Below are 14,628 nucleotides of genomic sequence, written 5' to 3'. Positions count from 1 at the left end.
CTACCCAAGCTGACCTTCAACCAACAGACCATTTAGAGATTGATAGGTTATTTGCTTTTTTCTTTCTTATCCACTGGTCCATTCCCAGGCTCTTTTTTGGCCACGTCCTTCCTATTCCCAGTGGGGGATCATTTCTTTTTCTGTTCCCTTCCATTCTTCTTTATATTTCTCCTGGATTTTAGTAAGGGGATATATATTTGTATACATTGCATCTGGGTGTACATCGAGATAACAAATAGGACAGATACTTTTTAGCAAAAGCGCATATCTATATGTTCAAATTATCTCTGACTCTGCTCACTAGATGCCTTGCCCTTAGAAATCTAAACTGATAGATATTTCTCCCTTGCATTGGTTCCAGGGGAAATCAGCCTTGTGGTCCCACCTGTTACATTATCAGGAAAACCGGCAGAGAAAACTCACATCAGGAAACCTCAGTACCTCAGGTAAGATGGTCTCTGCACCATTGGCCAAACTCCCTCCACTTACTTTCCCATCCCCCACTGAAGTGATCATCTGTAGCAGACTGTTCCAGGTCAATGAAGTCTTTACTCTGTAATGTTTAAGCCACAGGGCTCTCTGAACCACAGAGCATGCCAAAACCATGGGGTTTGCTTTTATTATGTGTTTCTATACACTTGATCAGTGAGATAGAAGATTTATATCAGCAAGAGGCCAGTCTTAGAATAAATTTGGGTTTTAAATGAATTTGGATTGATACTGATGTCCTGTGTTTAGAGTGTTTTCAGAGTCTTTCGTTTTATTTCTCTGAGATGAACATTGAGATGATCTATCCTATCAGTTAAGAGAGCCTGTTTGTCAGTGTCCTGCCTTGGAACTGCTCAAAGTCAAGGCCTGGTGTGCATGATCCCTTCCATTTGCTTTCTGTTTATATTTAATAAAAATATCAGAGTTGGCAGGGACCCCAGAAATCATCTAGTCCAGCCCCCTTTTTTTACAAGAGGAGGAAACTGGGATCCAGAAAGGAATTTAATTTACTCAAGATCACACAGTGAATTGATAGAAGAGGCCAGATTAGGAGCCAGGCCTCTTGTCTCCTGGTCTACTGTTCTTTATAACATCCTGCAGTGTCCCTTCCAGGACAGTCTCCCTCCTTCCTTTTCTTCTTGGCAGCATCTCCCCTTCATACCATCCTTCATTCTCCTCTCTCTGCCAGGGAGTTTGTTTAACTTTCTTAGATGTTTTTGTCCTAATGGTAAAGATAAGTTTAAGTGGGGGCGAAAAGGTAGGCATATACTCAGTGTTGTCTTTGGCCTTGAATTAGTTGATCTCAGCTAGCACTGAACATGGGGAAAACAGTGGGCAAAAAACTAGGTACAAAAGCTCCCAAAGTAGCCTCATAAGGAGTTTTTTGTCCACTTTCTGAGTATGAGAGCAGAGTCTTCTCAGGAAAGCTGTAGAATTTATTGCCAAGGGATAAACTGTAGCCAAAAATTATCAGCCGCTGAATGATGAAGATACTAATTTTAAATGTTGGGCCAAACATGAGGATATAGAGGTGTTGTATCTAGAGGTCCTAAGCATTCTGGATCATGTTCTTTACATATTCCCTTGGCTCTTTTGTAGTCCATTTTGAGGCAAGAGCAGGACATGCGTAGTAGATCCTAGTGGAAGCACTGCTTCCATGGATTATGATGAGAACACACTGGATTAGGAGCCAGAGGATCTGTGTTCCTTCCAGTCCTGACTTTGCCACTTGGTGATTGGGGCAAAGCAGCTAACCTCTCCGAATTTCAGTTTCCTCCTCTGTGATACCGTCCATGGCTATCTTATAAGTTGTTAGAGAATTAAGTGAGATAATATGCATAAAAGTATAAAATTTGATACCTGGTAGGTACTTAATATTCATGAAATGATTGATCAAAGTGTTACCAAAGTAACCCCAGCTTTTTTCTGTAGATATTTGTGATTTGAGATAAGAAGGGTAGTCAGCTATTTGGGTATACAGATCTCTTTGGACTTAACCAACTTTTTGTTCTAGGAATATTTCTTGATTCAGAACGGAGGAAGTCTGATGCCAGCTCAGTCATGCCTCCCCTGAGAATCTCCCTCATTCAGGATATGAGGTCAGTCTGGGCTCATTTGTAATAAGCCACTAAAATCCTGTTTTCAGTTGCTGCTTAGGTGTCCACTTTATTTATTTATTTATTTTTGGCTACGTTGGGTCTTCGTTGCTGTGCGCAGGCTTTCTCTAGTTGTGGCGAGCGGGGGCTACTCTTCGTTTTGGTGCGCGGACTTCTCATTATGTTAGATTCTCTTGTTGCAGAGCAGGGGCTCTAGGTGCATGGGCTTCCATAGTTGTGGCATGCAGGCTGAGTAGTTGTGGCGCACGGGCTTAGTTGCTCCACAGCATGTGGGACCTTCCCGGACCAGGGCTTGAACCTGTGTCCCCTGCATTGGCAGGTGGATTCTTAACCACTGCGCCACCAGGGAAGTCTGAGGTGTCCACTTTAAATAGCAGGGTCTCAGTGACCTGGGCTTCTACAGTGTCTCATTTAACCAGGAATCCCTCCTCATTGGTCCTGTGCTTCATGATGCATTTGTAGAGCTGTACAAGCAATTGTGTTTCCTGACATTTTTGGAGAATTACACCAGAGTATTTCAAGGCCTGAGACCTCTGGGGTTAGCCTTGCTTTTTAAGAGCTGTACTGGCTTCCTCCCAAGCCCCCCCAAATTATGCTGAGTCTATCTGGCAAAGTTACATGGAAGCTCAGGATTTAGAGAACAAGAGAGATGGACTCTCTCAGGATGCAGTAGGGCTTCCTGGCCAGGCTTCCTTTGGTGGTACAGGGGAGGTATTGATAGTGAGTTCATCTCCCACCCTATCCTCCACTCCCCTTTTCCCATTCCCCCTTCAGGCACATCCAGAACATTGGGGAAATCAAGACTGATGTGGGAAAAGCCAGAGCATGGGTGCGACTGTCCATGGAAAAAAAGTTACTTTCCAGACACCTGAAGCAGCTTCTCTCAGACCATGAGCTCACCAAGTAAGGCCACTCCACTTGGAGTATAACCAGCTCCTGGGAATGGCGGGAGGGATTGGAAACCCCCGTGGGAAGGGAAGGGTATTCAGTATATCATTACTGCTGAATTCAGCTAAACTCAAATTGCATATGAAGGTTTTGCAGCATTTCTTCTTTTTTCTTTTCTTTGTAGAACACTGTTGTACACTTACACTGCAATATTTTTTATATTTTCCTGTAGATGAATTAACTCCTTTGGCGCTGCTTAACACAGCACATTTGTTTTAGTAGGAACATTCAGACATAATCAGTTGACTTCATGCTCTCTAACTTAGTTCTTTTTTTTTTTCCTAACTTAGTTCTAAAGGCCTGGATTCTTCGGGCCTCTAGCCACAGCCACTCCAGGAAGCAGTGGTCCTCCCTTTTGGCTGTTGGTTTCTCTTCTGGGACTTACTATGGTTTATCCAGGCTCTTTCAGCCATTGGTCAACCAATGAGCTCTTGCTGTGCTCTACCTTGGATCAGTTCCCGTAAAGAAGATGGGAGGACTTTTCTTGTTTTGGTGATATATTCTTCCTGAAGTTTTTGGTGATGTAACATTTCTTCTTCTCTTTCTTTATCTGTAGAAGAAGAATTCTGTTATATCTGTTCTCCCTACCTTCTTGATCTATATCCCCGCCCCCCCCCAATAGCTTTCTTACAGACGTAGTGAGAAGGATGGAATCCTCATTGGATACCTCAGAGTTTTGGGGGGTCCTCCTCTCCTTGTGGCACTCAAGTGATCTGTATACCTGTTGGGCATAGGGCATTTTCTTGGTCTCTTTCCTGTCTTGAGGAGGAAAGGATTGGAGAATTAAAAAGAAACTTCTAAGATATACCCTATATCTTTTGTTCTCTCCTGAGCCTAGGCCAGCCCAGAGTAACCAGGTCCTTGCTCTTCCTCACTCCTAGGAACCGCTAAATCTACAGTTCCCTTCTCTTGATTTTATATCCTTTGCATTCATTCCATACCCTAGTTACTAGAGCAGGAGTGGGGAGGAAGGCTGTCTCCCTTCTCTGCCTCTCAGTTACCACCTCTCTGTCTTTTCCTATATATAATATGTTTGGTTCTTTCTTCATTGGCAAGCCTATTGGGCATTTTTCTTTTTGGCATTTCCTTGGGCATCTTTTCATGGTATCCTTTATTATGTGACTTCCCTGTGGACAATAAAGCAGAGAAGTGGACCTTGGAGAAATTTTGTGTAAGTGAATTGATTAAACCTGAAGAATCTGTTTTTATTTAAAGTGAAAATGTAATTTTTTAGACTTTATTGTGTGTTTAAACCACAGCAAGAAACCAGTTTCAAAATCTTGATAGATTAGAGAGCTCACTTTGAGAGGTTACAAAATAACAACTCTTAAAGTGCTTACATTTGATTCCCTTTAGTGGTGAAAAGGTTTAGGAATAATATTTGAAGATTGGAAGGACAACTAAAAGAGAACAAGTGAACATTTAAGCCTGGAGTTTGGAAGGGAATTGTTTGCATACCAGATTCTAGAGGACAGTTGTGTGTCCTGGGAAAATCTGTGGCTGTGTGGGCACTAGGGGCTGACAGGGCAGAAGTGATTCCTGTTGGCCGGTGTGGGCATCGTCTGTCAGGAGATGCTGCAAGTTGGCAGGAGGACATGGCAGAGAGGTAGCCAAGAGGGAGTCAAGCCCAGGATCTTTATGAAGGTCTAGGGCAGTGGATAGGTCTAGGGCCTGTGAACTTAAGGGCCTAGGCAGGAGCAAACAGGGCACAGACTTTGGTGAGGAGACTAATTTTGGTTTCTTTAAACTGTAGCCCTGATAGAGGACAAAAGCTTAGAATTTACTCCAGTGAGTATAAAATGAGAGTTTTGCTGCCACAGATTGCGTTTTGGGTGGGATATAGGGAGAGAGAAAGGTGTACTTCATCAAAACCTACTTACTACTCCATCCTACCCTCTCTCACCTTTCTCCTAAGTTTGCTTAAAGCTCTAGCCACATCAAACCCCTCACACTTCTCAGGATGTGTTCAGCCCTTTCAGGGCCTAGTCAGAAGTCTTCTTTGCCAGAGTTTGCCTAGACTACCCAGAGACTTAGTCCATTCCTCCTCCAGGCACCCATAGCATTTGTTACAGTATTTGTTCATTCCTTTTTTTTTTTTTTTTACCACTGGTGGTCTGTGTTATCATTATCCATTTGTTTTCCACTTATTAAAATTTGCTTTCATTGGAGGCATGAACCATGTACCTCTCCCAATACTCCTTCTCCCTACCTCGGTTCACACTTTGGAGTTCGTGTGACTCCTTGCTTAACTTTACCTCCCACATATACATTTCAGGTCCTTAGCCGCTGTTCCATCTGTCTCCTTATTTACTTCCACTCCCTAGGTTTCATCCTCATGCCCCTTTCACCCTTCAGCTGTACTAAATTCAAATTTCTTGAAGTTGGTTATGGCTTTCCCTTTACTTCTAAGAAACATATTACTTGTAGGGCAGATTACAAACTCTTTAGCCTGAATATTTAGGGCCTGCCTTCGTTTTACCCTAGCCATACTTTTCAGTCTCATTGCTAACTGATCACTTCTCTGAGCCCTCAACTCTAGCCAAACTGGCTTTTATACCCTGTCCTTCTCCTTCTTCTACAACCCCTGTCTAAATTTGTGCCGTCCTTCAGGCCCTCCTGTTCTAGGACCATCGAAACTTCTGGGTCTTTAAATTCCCAGAGAGTGCCTTTCATTTGGCAACTCATTATGTCTTATACTGTGGCCTTTATCAGATTTATTCATCTAGACTGTATGTGAGGATAGGTGCTTCCCTCTCCAGCACCTGCACAGAGTAGGTTTTGGTTGGTGAATTTTCCTACCTTATAAACTGTCTAGGTAGAACCTCACAGGTCTACTGAATCCCATACCTCTCTGGCATGGTGACTGCAGTCTGGGCAGGCAGGACAGGGACCTTCCTTTGTTCTCTGTGTGTTTCTTGTGCTGGGGGCCTGTGCGTTTGGCTCTCTGTGTCCCTGCTACTTGGGGAAGGTACCATTGCTGTGCAGGCCCAGAGGCCTGCAGTGTCAGGCAGAGGGGTTGGCCTTTGATGAGTGAGCAGTGGATGAGGGGTGGGGATGGGAGGAAATTTGAAAAGAGGGGAAGGACATCGTCTACACAGCTCTTCGTTGCCTATGACCTGGATCATTCCATTCCTTGCCTCTGAAGCTGTCCTCAGCTTACATTCATGTTCAGAGCAGTGTTCTGACTTGTGGATCTCAGGTCTGCTGAGGGTCAGAGACTAGCTCTGGTAACAACCTCCTGCTGTTGCTACTCCTACACCATACACTGGGGTGTATGGGCCCTATAGAAGCCCTCAGGTTAGGAAAGAAGATCCCATGACGTCTGACACTTTACATTATAGTAACGTCAACTCTTGGACACAGGTGGAGTTTGGTTTTTGTTGTTCCTGCTGTAGCTAAAGCCACTTTCCCTCTAGCCTTCAGTTGGAGTAGCTGGCTTTGTTCCTTTTTTCGGTGACCCTAAAGAGCTTGAGGCTTGACTCACATTCTTCCCTTAGCTGTGTCCTTCCAGAACTGAATAATTCTAGCCTCTTATCCCTCCTTTTGTCTGGGAGACTGATGTATTGCCTCTTCTCCGACAGAAAGTTGTACAAGCGCTATGCCTTCCTGCGCAGTGATGATGAGAAGGAGCAGTTCCTCTATCACCTCCTCTCTTTCAATGCCGTCGATTACTTCTGCTTCACCAACGTCTTCACAACTATCCGTGAGTAGCCCTGTGCTCCCCACTAGCCTTCCCAATGCCAGTCTTCATGAGCCTGTCTGAGGCTAACTTACTGTCCCCTTTTTAAAGAAAGATTATCACTTGTACTTTCTTCTGTGGGGAGAGGTGTACTTGCCCTCCTTGGAGGTTGTATTTTCTCTCAGGCTTCTTACTCTTGTTCTGAACTAGGGAGCTGAGCGCTTTTGGCCATTGTGTTGTTACTGTGGTCCTGGGTGCTGGGGGCCTAAGGTGGAGTGGGGTGTGGGGGGTGAAGTTCACTGCCCTCCCTGCACACCTGTAAAGAAACCTCCCTCTTGTTTTGGGCTGAGAGAGTCATTCAGCATTACAGAAAGTTTCAGAGTAGCCCCCAGGGAACAACAACTCTTCCTGAAGTAGCAGAAAAAACTCCAGATGGCAGTGGGAGGTTTGGGTCCAGGCCCTGTTCTGCCCTAACTCATTCTGGATCTGTGAGCAGTGTCTACTCCTGCAGTGGGGCTTGGTCTCCCTATTTGCAGAGCGAGGAAGAGGGTTTAAAATGGTCTAAGGAAGGCCCTTGGAGCCTCAACTTTCTTTGGTGCTAGGATGCTTTGTTTGGTGGGGGGTGGTCTGAATTTGCCCCATGACTAGTTGTTTGGCCAGTGACTCAGCAGCTTCAGCAGTGGTGGACTCTTGTTCTATATGACACCCATCCTCCCTCTCAGAGAAAAGGGTTGTAGGCTTCAGTGGAAGCAGCACTGGACTGGAATATAGGAGACCTGGGGGAAACTATTTCCCTCTCAGTTCCTCAGAAAAGGCATTGTGATACCTGCCTGGCCTCTCTGGAGATTGTTATTAGAGTCCTTGAGATGATAGATAGAAAAGTGCTCTGAAAAGCAATTCAGTGCAGTGTTGAGTTAGTGATATTGTTTAAGGAACAGGTTTACTTAGCTCTGAGCTTGCAGATGGGCTTGGATTTGGATGTTTGGGTGATAACCCTGGGAGGAGTGAGATTGAGGGGAAGACTGGCTAATATTCTAAGCCAGCCAGAGACTGGGTCCTCAGGACCTGCTGCTCCAGGCTATGTACCAGGAACCCCAATCATGCCAACACACCTGGGGCAGGTCAGGGCCCTCTCAGGTATGGGAGGGATTCCCGATCCCCTCCAATGCCTTTGTGGCTTCCCCTAAACAGTGATTCCTTACCACATCCTGATCGTACCGAGCAAGAAGCTGGGGGGCTCCATGTTCACCGCCAACCCATGGATCTGCATCTCGGGAGAACTGGGTGAGACACAGATCCTGCAGATTCCCAGGAATGTGTTAGAGATGACCTTCGAGGTACGTGTTATCTGGTGACCACAGCCCCAGGCTCTATGGGTATCTGAGTTTCAACAGCTACTTTGGGAAGCTTTCTCCAGCGTTTTAGAGGCCTTGCTCTATGCAGTGTTACGCTTCAGCACAGCTGACCTGTCAAGATGATCAGAGGCCAGAGCCAAGGGTTGACCTGAGGACGGGGGAACCTGCCCTGTCTAAGTGGTTTCTGGCTGGAAGGCACCCATCTGGACTTGCATACCTCCTTGTCCATGGTGTATTGAAAAACCCCCAAGAATTCTTTCAGCTGCTGAGCCCAAATGTTCACAGAGAGCTCAGACTGCTCTGCCATTTCCAGAGCCTTCTGCTCCCAGGTCCTAGTCTTCCTCCAGGTAGTGTCTCTTTCTTTCTTGGCATCGTGCCTCATGAGGTAGTACTATACTGCCAGCTTTGGCAGTAGGTGGAGCCATGAGCTCTGCCCCTGCAGATACTGGGGGGCCACGTTGCAGGGAGCCAGTCAGATGTGTGCCTCTGAGGAGTGTGGCGCTTTTCTTCTGTTTTCTTGACCTACCCCATCTTCTTTGTTTGGCTGTTCTCTCACAGTACCAGAACTTGGGGAAGCTCACTACGGTGCAGATAGGCCATGATAACTCTGGGCTGTATGCCAAATGGCTTGTTGAGTATGTGATGGTCAGGAATGAGATCACCGGACATACCTACAAGTAAGTGTTCCCTCAGCTATGCCCAGAGACAGTGGGGCTAGGTGTACCACCAGGGGCTGTGTTTGATGCTTGGGTATGTGGGGTTCTCAGGGAGACCTTTTAGGTTGTGATAGGCGGAGGCAACTTCCTGTTTGGCTCTGCCTCATGCCCTGAAAAGAAATAGAAGGAGGGCTTTACAAGTGAAGGTGTATGACATCGCTGTGCACAGGTTCCAGGCCACCTGTCACTCGGGTGGCTTCCCTGATGCCGCACGGTGGGATGAGGAGCAGGGCCTTGAGGATCCCCAGCCCGGTTTCAGAGCCTGTCCTCAGGGATTGGCTTTTTGATGGCCTTTACTGATCAGGGACGCTGAAGGAGCTGGCAGTTCTGACAGGCTATTGCCTGACCCTCAGGTTCCCGTGTGGCCGGTGGTTGGGGAAGGGCATGGATGACGGAAGCCTGGAGCGGGTCCTAGTCGGGGACCTGCTCACATCCCAGCCTGAGGTGGACGAGAGGCCATGCCGGACCCCGCCCCTGCAGCAGTCTCCCAGCGTCATCCGGAGGCTCGTTACCATCTCACCCAACAGCAAGCCCAGTAAGTGGGAGATGGGGCCGGGCCCTCATGTTGCCCTGCCTGGGGAATGGGCAGATTTCTGGAAGTACTGATAAGGGAGCCCAGATTCCCCGCAGCCTGTGCAGCTGCCTCAGGAACCACCTCTGCCGACAAAGACAAAGCAGCCCCAGGCATTTGTCACCCTCCTCTCATGAATCAGTTGTGGGGGGTTGGCACTCTTGTTAGAGGACTGGAAGGAGAGGGGAGAGCTCCTGGATCCTGGCCTGGGTCCTCTGTGCTATTTGTATGTGCCCCTATAGAGGAGACGGGTTTACTTTCTGCCCTTCCCCTTCCTGGTTCCTGAGCTTTATTGTCAAGTCTTGGCACTCTTTTGGTTGCCAAAAGTTCCAGAGCAAAGTGGAGAAGAAACTTGACCAGCATCTTCTGGAGACAGAACTCTAAGATCCTAGCTTTTGCTTTTTGTCCCAAGATTTTAGGAAGAGCTAGCTCAGCAAAGTTGGGTGGGCAAGAGCCACTCTTCCCAGGGTCCAAGCTGCCCTACCTCTCCTGTGGGTCTTCTTATGTCCTCAGTCTTTTGCTCAGTCAACTAAGTACTGTTAACCTGAGACTGGATATCTGCTTGATTTTTATCAGAGCTGAACACTGGGCAGATCCAGGAGTCCATCGGTGAGGCAGTCAATGGCATCGTGAAGCACTTCCATAAGCCTGAGAAAGAGGTGAGCCTCCCTGCCCTCCAACCCAGGGCCTTATATTGAGTAAGAGAGAATAATCTTGTTCCAGGCCCATGTGCTGTGGACAGCCCAGCACATGGAGTGTGTGCCTCAGTGAGTTTGAGATTCAGCAGATTCCTTTCTCTGGGGGCCTGTGCCTAGGGTTGCCCTGTTTCCTTACTCACTGACAACCCAGCAGAGTCCCTGGGTCTCCAATGGACAGTGTATTTCTGTCCTCTTCTGAAATTGTCTGGGTCTCCCTGAACATTGGCCACATGGGCTTTGTCCCCTGCTGGGGGCCCAGAACCATCATCTGTTCATTCAATAGCTATTTACTGAGAACTGCTCTAAGTCAGGCCCTGCCAGGTGCTGGGGAGACTAGACAAGGTCCCTGCATGTCTTTTGCTGCCCTCCCAGGTGTGGGCAGTGGGCTGGGGATGCAGTGGTGGGAGGGCATCTTGGCTGAGGCAAGCCTGGCATTCTCTCCTGTTTCCTTATATAGCGAGGTAGTCTTACGCTGTTGCTTTGTGGAGAATGTGGCCTTGTCTCGGCCCTGGAACAGGCTTTCCAGCATGGATTTAAATCACCGCGGCTCTTCAAAAATGTCTTCATTTGGGATTTCTTGGGTGAGTTGGGCTAGGGTGTGAGGGTGGGAAAAGCATGCAGAGACATGGGGGAATCATCAGCATAATGTGGGTGCTGACCACTGGGGTCTGAGGTACAGAAGCTAAATCAGGTGACTCTCAGGTTAGATGTGTTTGTTTGCCCTGGCTTTTCTCGGAGGTAATAACAGAAGCCCTCCCACCCTTCGCCCCTCATCTCCTGAGAATTGGACAGGAAGGGTTCTTTCCAGGCATCTGTCATATATAATACAGGCTTAGTCATGACTCCTCACACTTCCTGCTCGTAGGTCCAAAAGACCAGTTGCATTGGAGTCCAAGCCCTGTGTTACACCCCCTTGGAGAATTTGATGCAAGAAGCTTCTCCCTCAAGAGTTTTGTTGAGAAAGGACCATCTTTATATCAAGGGCCACATAAAGAAATTTAAAATACAGAGATAGGGAACATAAGGATCATTTTTTATTTTTATTTTTTTTTAAAGTACCAATTGTTTTAATTTATTCAAAGTGAAAATAAATATCCATATGGAACATTTTATAAAGTAAATGGTTTCAAAATAAAACATAAAGACAAAATGGCCAGTTAAACCATACTATCAAAGTGAATGAAACACAAATTTTCAAATTTTCAAAAATTTTCAAATTTTTCAAACTAAATATACATAGTCTCTCTCATTTTCAGTTGAAGATGCAGTGTTGAACGTTGGTCAGTCATGTGTGATTTTTAGGATGCCTTTAGAATTGAAGTCTGAGACCACAACTAACAAAAAGCAAGCACTTGGCTGCTTCACAGCAGGATGCAGCTTCCTCTTTCTCAGCAGAATTCCAGACATTCATAAGGATCATTTTGAAATGTGACCAGTGGCCTCAGAGCACTCATGTTATTCCTACTAAGTTACTTGTGTTGACACGGAGGTAGGCCTGTGGCAAGTGGCCTACGGGACAGTCAGGGACAGGTTGGTTTTGAGAGCCTTTGTCACTGGCAGGCTTGTCTCCTCTTCACAGAAAAAGCACAAACCTATTACGAGACTTTGGAGCAGAATGAACTTGTTCCTGAGGAAAACTGGCATACGAGGGCCCGGAACTTCTGCCGTTTTGTCACTGCGATCAACAATAATCCCCGGAACATTGGCAAGGATGGCAAGTTTCAGATGCTGGTGTGCTTGGGAGCCAGGTACTGCAGCCTCATGGCCCAGTGTGCACACAGCCAGCCCTGAAGATGGTGCTGGAGGCCCGGTGTGGTGCGGGGGTGGGGAGTGGCTAATGGCCAGGTGCCCTTGGGCAGGTGAGGCCTTGGTAGAGGCCCTTACTTTTCTTCATGCGCCACGCGTGTGTGTGTGCGTGTGAGAGAGAGGGGTAGGGTGGGGATGAAAGTGTGTGTGTAACTGGGGAGGAGGGGCCACATTTTGATGCGAGGGAATAAAACTGTCTCCCTGACAAAATTTGAAGTAGAGGGTATATATCTAGTAATTTCTTTAACAAACATTTGAATGTGCCAGGCCTCATGGAAGGTGTGGGAATAGAGCTGAATAAAATACGGTCTCTACCATTTAGAAGTTCACCTGTCCTGATTATTTAGTACAAGGCAGAAGTTTGGGAGAGTTCAAAAAAGTACGCATTCGTAACGTTTGCTGAAAATGTAGAGGAGAAGGATCAGAGGAGGCTCAGGGAGTAGGTGGTATTTGAGGTGAGCCTTAACGGGAGGGTAGACGTGAGGAGGGAGCTTGAAGCAGACAGAACTAACAGAGAGGCCCTAAAGGAAGCAAAGCATGTGGGGTCAGGAAATAACAGGTGGAATGTGGGAAGGAAACACTTTAAGGGATAGGGGCCATGAGGAGCTGGGACAGAGTTGATTTTTAATCAGGGGACTGAAATGCTGGTGATTTGATAGCATGGATGGTATTCATGGGCAAAATTGTTAGGGGTTATTCCAGTGGGTCAGGTGAGAGCACGAAGCCCAGATAAACAAGGCAGTTTTTATTTAGGCCGTGCAAGGGAGGGAGTTAGCATAGTGGTTAAAAACAGATTCAGGAACCAGATTCACCAGGTTCACATCACAGATCAGCCGCTTACTAGCTGTGTGCTCTTGGACAAGCTGCTTAACCTCCATCAACCTCACTTTCTTCATCTGTAAAGTGGGGATAATAATAGCACCGATAGCACCTACCTCACATCATGGGGTTGTCATGAAGGTTAAATCTCTTATAATGGTGGCTGGCACATGCTGAGTGCTATGTGGATGTCAGCTTGCAGTGTTATTCCTGGTGGTGGTCGCTGTGGGGAGGAGCGACGATCTAGGAGAGATTGGCTGTTGAGATGGAGGAAGTGCTGCTGACAGGACATGGTGTCTTGTTGGTGGGGTTGTCTGGGGGGCTAGAGGGGGAGGCGGAGCAGGCCTTCTGGCAGATGACAGGGCCTGTTTGGGTCAGGTTGGGTTGGCATCCCTAGGGCTCGGTAGCCCACAGTGGGGGCCTTTTAAAGCTGTGTAAGACATCTTCGCCAAGTGCTCTTAGGGGAGGGAAAGGGGGCTGCGGGGAGATATCTGCTTCTCCAGCTTCAGACTTTGTTCAGGGTGTGATGGAGCAGGTTTCTCCCTTGGGCTTTCGCTAACCGTGTCCCTTCCCTTTCCCTTCTGACGCATCTGGACTGATCCTTCCCTGCCAGAGATCACCTCCTGCACCACTGGATCGCCCTGCTGGCTGACTGCCCCATCACCGCACACATGTATGAGGATGTGGCGCTGATCAAAGACCACACACTTGTCAATTCCTTGATCCGCGTGCTGCAGACACTGCAGGAGTTCAACATCACGCTGGAGACATCCCTGGTCAAGGGCATCGACATCTGACTTCCCAGCACCAGCTAGCAGCAGGACCCAGAGACTCGCCTGTAGCTCTCCCCCCTTCTTCCCAAAGGGACCTACGCGAGTTGTGCAGGAGATGAGAGGAGATGTACACTCACTGTAAAAAGAAAAGTAGAGGATTTTTGGAATAAATAATCTATTTTAGAGTTTATTTGCTGATTTGCTTTTTACACACTTTCATGTGAAAGAGTGATAGGGAGAGGGAGACGAGGTTGGTGCCGCTTATTTTGAAGCTGGTGCCCTCCCTCGCCGTGGCCACGCGCTGGAGCCTGCGGCCTCCCTGGACTGAGCCTGCGGCACGTGCGGGGCAGTTCTGCTTCCTCGTCCCCGCCGCGTTAATGAGGCCATTCCACATTGTTTTTAAACTGATGTTTTCTATATTAACATTATTATGGATATTTGGCTTTCACGGGCCACATACAGGTGTGCTGAGCAGGAAGCCCCAAGCTCCAATCAAAGGGATTTTTAGTAGTGCCTCTACAAGCACTGATGAGTCAGCTCCATGTCTTTTCTTTTTTTTGTCAGTATTATTTGGGAAGGAGACATGCCAGGATGTATCGTCGTGCAGAAAATCAGTTTCCTCTTGGCACACAGTTGCACAGAAGTAAACATAAGCATGTTTTAACAGGTTTTCCTTTTCTTTCTTTTATGTATTATTTATTTAACCCTCCATTGTGTGTTTTAAGTCTTTTTCTTTTTTTCTAAGGAAAGAAAAAGCTGTCACAGTCTAACTGGCTATGTTATCATTGTTAAATTTATGTTATTTTGCGACTTAGAAACCAGCTGCAGTATGGCCCACTTAATAAAACACCTGAAACAGAACTGTGTGGGTCCCTGACTTTCATGGGGTATTGCGAGGAGTGGGTAGTAGAGGGTGCAGCTGGGTCTGTCTGAGAGAACCAGGCTGTAGCGTCGCCTCCCAGGCCAGGACTGCCCAGAGGGCCTTGTGTGTCCTGGGTCCTACCCACTGCGGCACCAGGAGCTTTCCTGGCTGTTTGAGAGGGATGCATCCCAGGGTTAATTTCCCACTACCCAGAGGAGGAGGCTGAGGCAGAGAGGGGAAAAGACCTGGCCAAGGTTGCAAAAGTTGTCACTTGACCGAGACGGGATGGGCCATTT

General features: G+C 47.2%; 1 protein-coding gene across 2 annotated transcripts in view; it reads left to right on the top strand.

Moving 5' to 3' along the window:
- Nucleotides 1-14,331, top strand: part of DENND5A (DENN domain containing 5A) — a gene marked incomplete at its 5' end in the record, with an annotated part of 104,514 nt that extends 90,183 nt beyond the window's left edge. The window contains 11 exons of one of the 2 annotated variants that reach the window (XM_082659686.1): nucleotides 362-446; nucleotides 2,003-2,087; nucleotides 2,880-3,008; nucleotides 6,635-6,756; nucleotides 7,924-8,069; nucleotides 8,646-8,764; nucleotides 9,157-9,338; nucleotides 9,951-10,033; nucleotides 10,530-10,653; nucleotides 11,652-11,786; nucleotides 13,311-14,331. In XM_082659686.1, the coding sequence (XP_082515812.1) occupies nucleotides 362-446; nucleotides 2,003-2,087; nucleotides 2,880-3,008; nucleotides 6,635-6,756; nucleotides 7,924-8,069; nucleotides 8,646-8,764; nucleotides 9,157-9,338; nucleotides 9,951-10,033; nucleotides 10,530-10,653; nucleotides 11,652-11,786; nucleotides 13,311-13,390 (1,290 nt within the window). In that variant the 3' untranslated portion in view covers nucleotides 13,391-14,331. Of the gene's footprint in view, nucleotides 1-361; nucleotides 447-2,002; nucleotides 2,088-2,879; nucleotides 3,009-6,634; nucleotides 6,757-7,923; nucleotides 8,070-8,645; nucleotides 8,765-9,156; nucleotides 9,339-9,950; nucleotides 10,034-10,529; nucleotides 10,654-11,651; nucleotides 11,821-13,310 lie in introns of both variants that reach the window. The other variant, XM_082659684.1, reaches the window with a different exon arrangement.
- Nucleotides 14,332-14,628: the final 297 nt, after the last annotated feature.

Source organism: Grampus griseus, assembly GCF_964374135.1.
Source record: "Grampus griseus genome assembly, chromosome: 8".
Classification (NCBI taxonomy): domain Eukaryota; kingdom Metazoa; phylum Chordata; class Mammalia; order Artiodactyla; family Delphinidae; genus Grampus; species Grampus griseus.
Note: the sequence above shows the minus strand (reverse complement) of the source record. Positions and strands in the feature narration are given on the sequence as shown.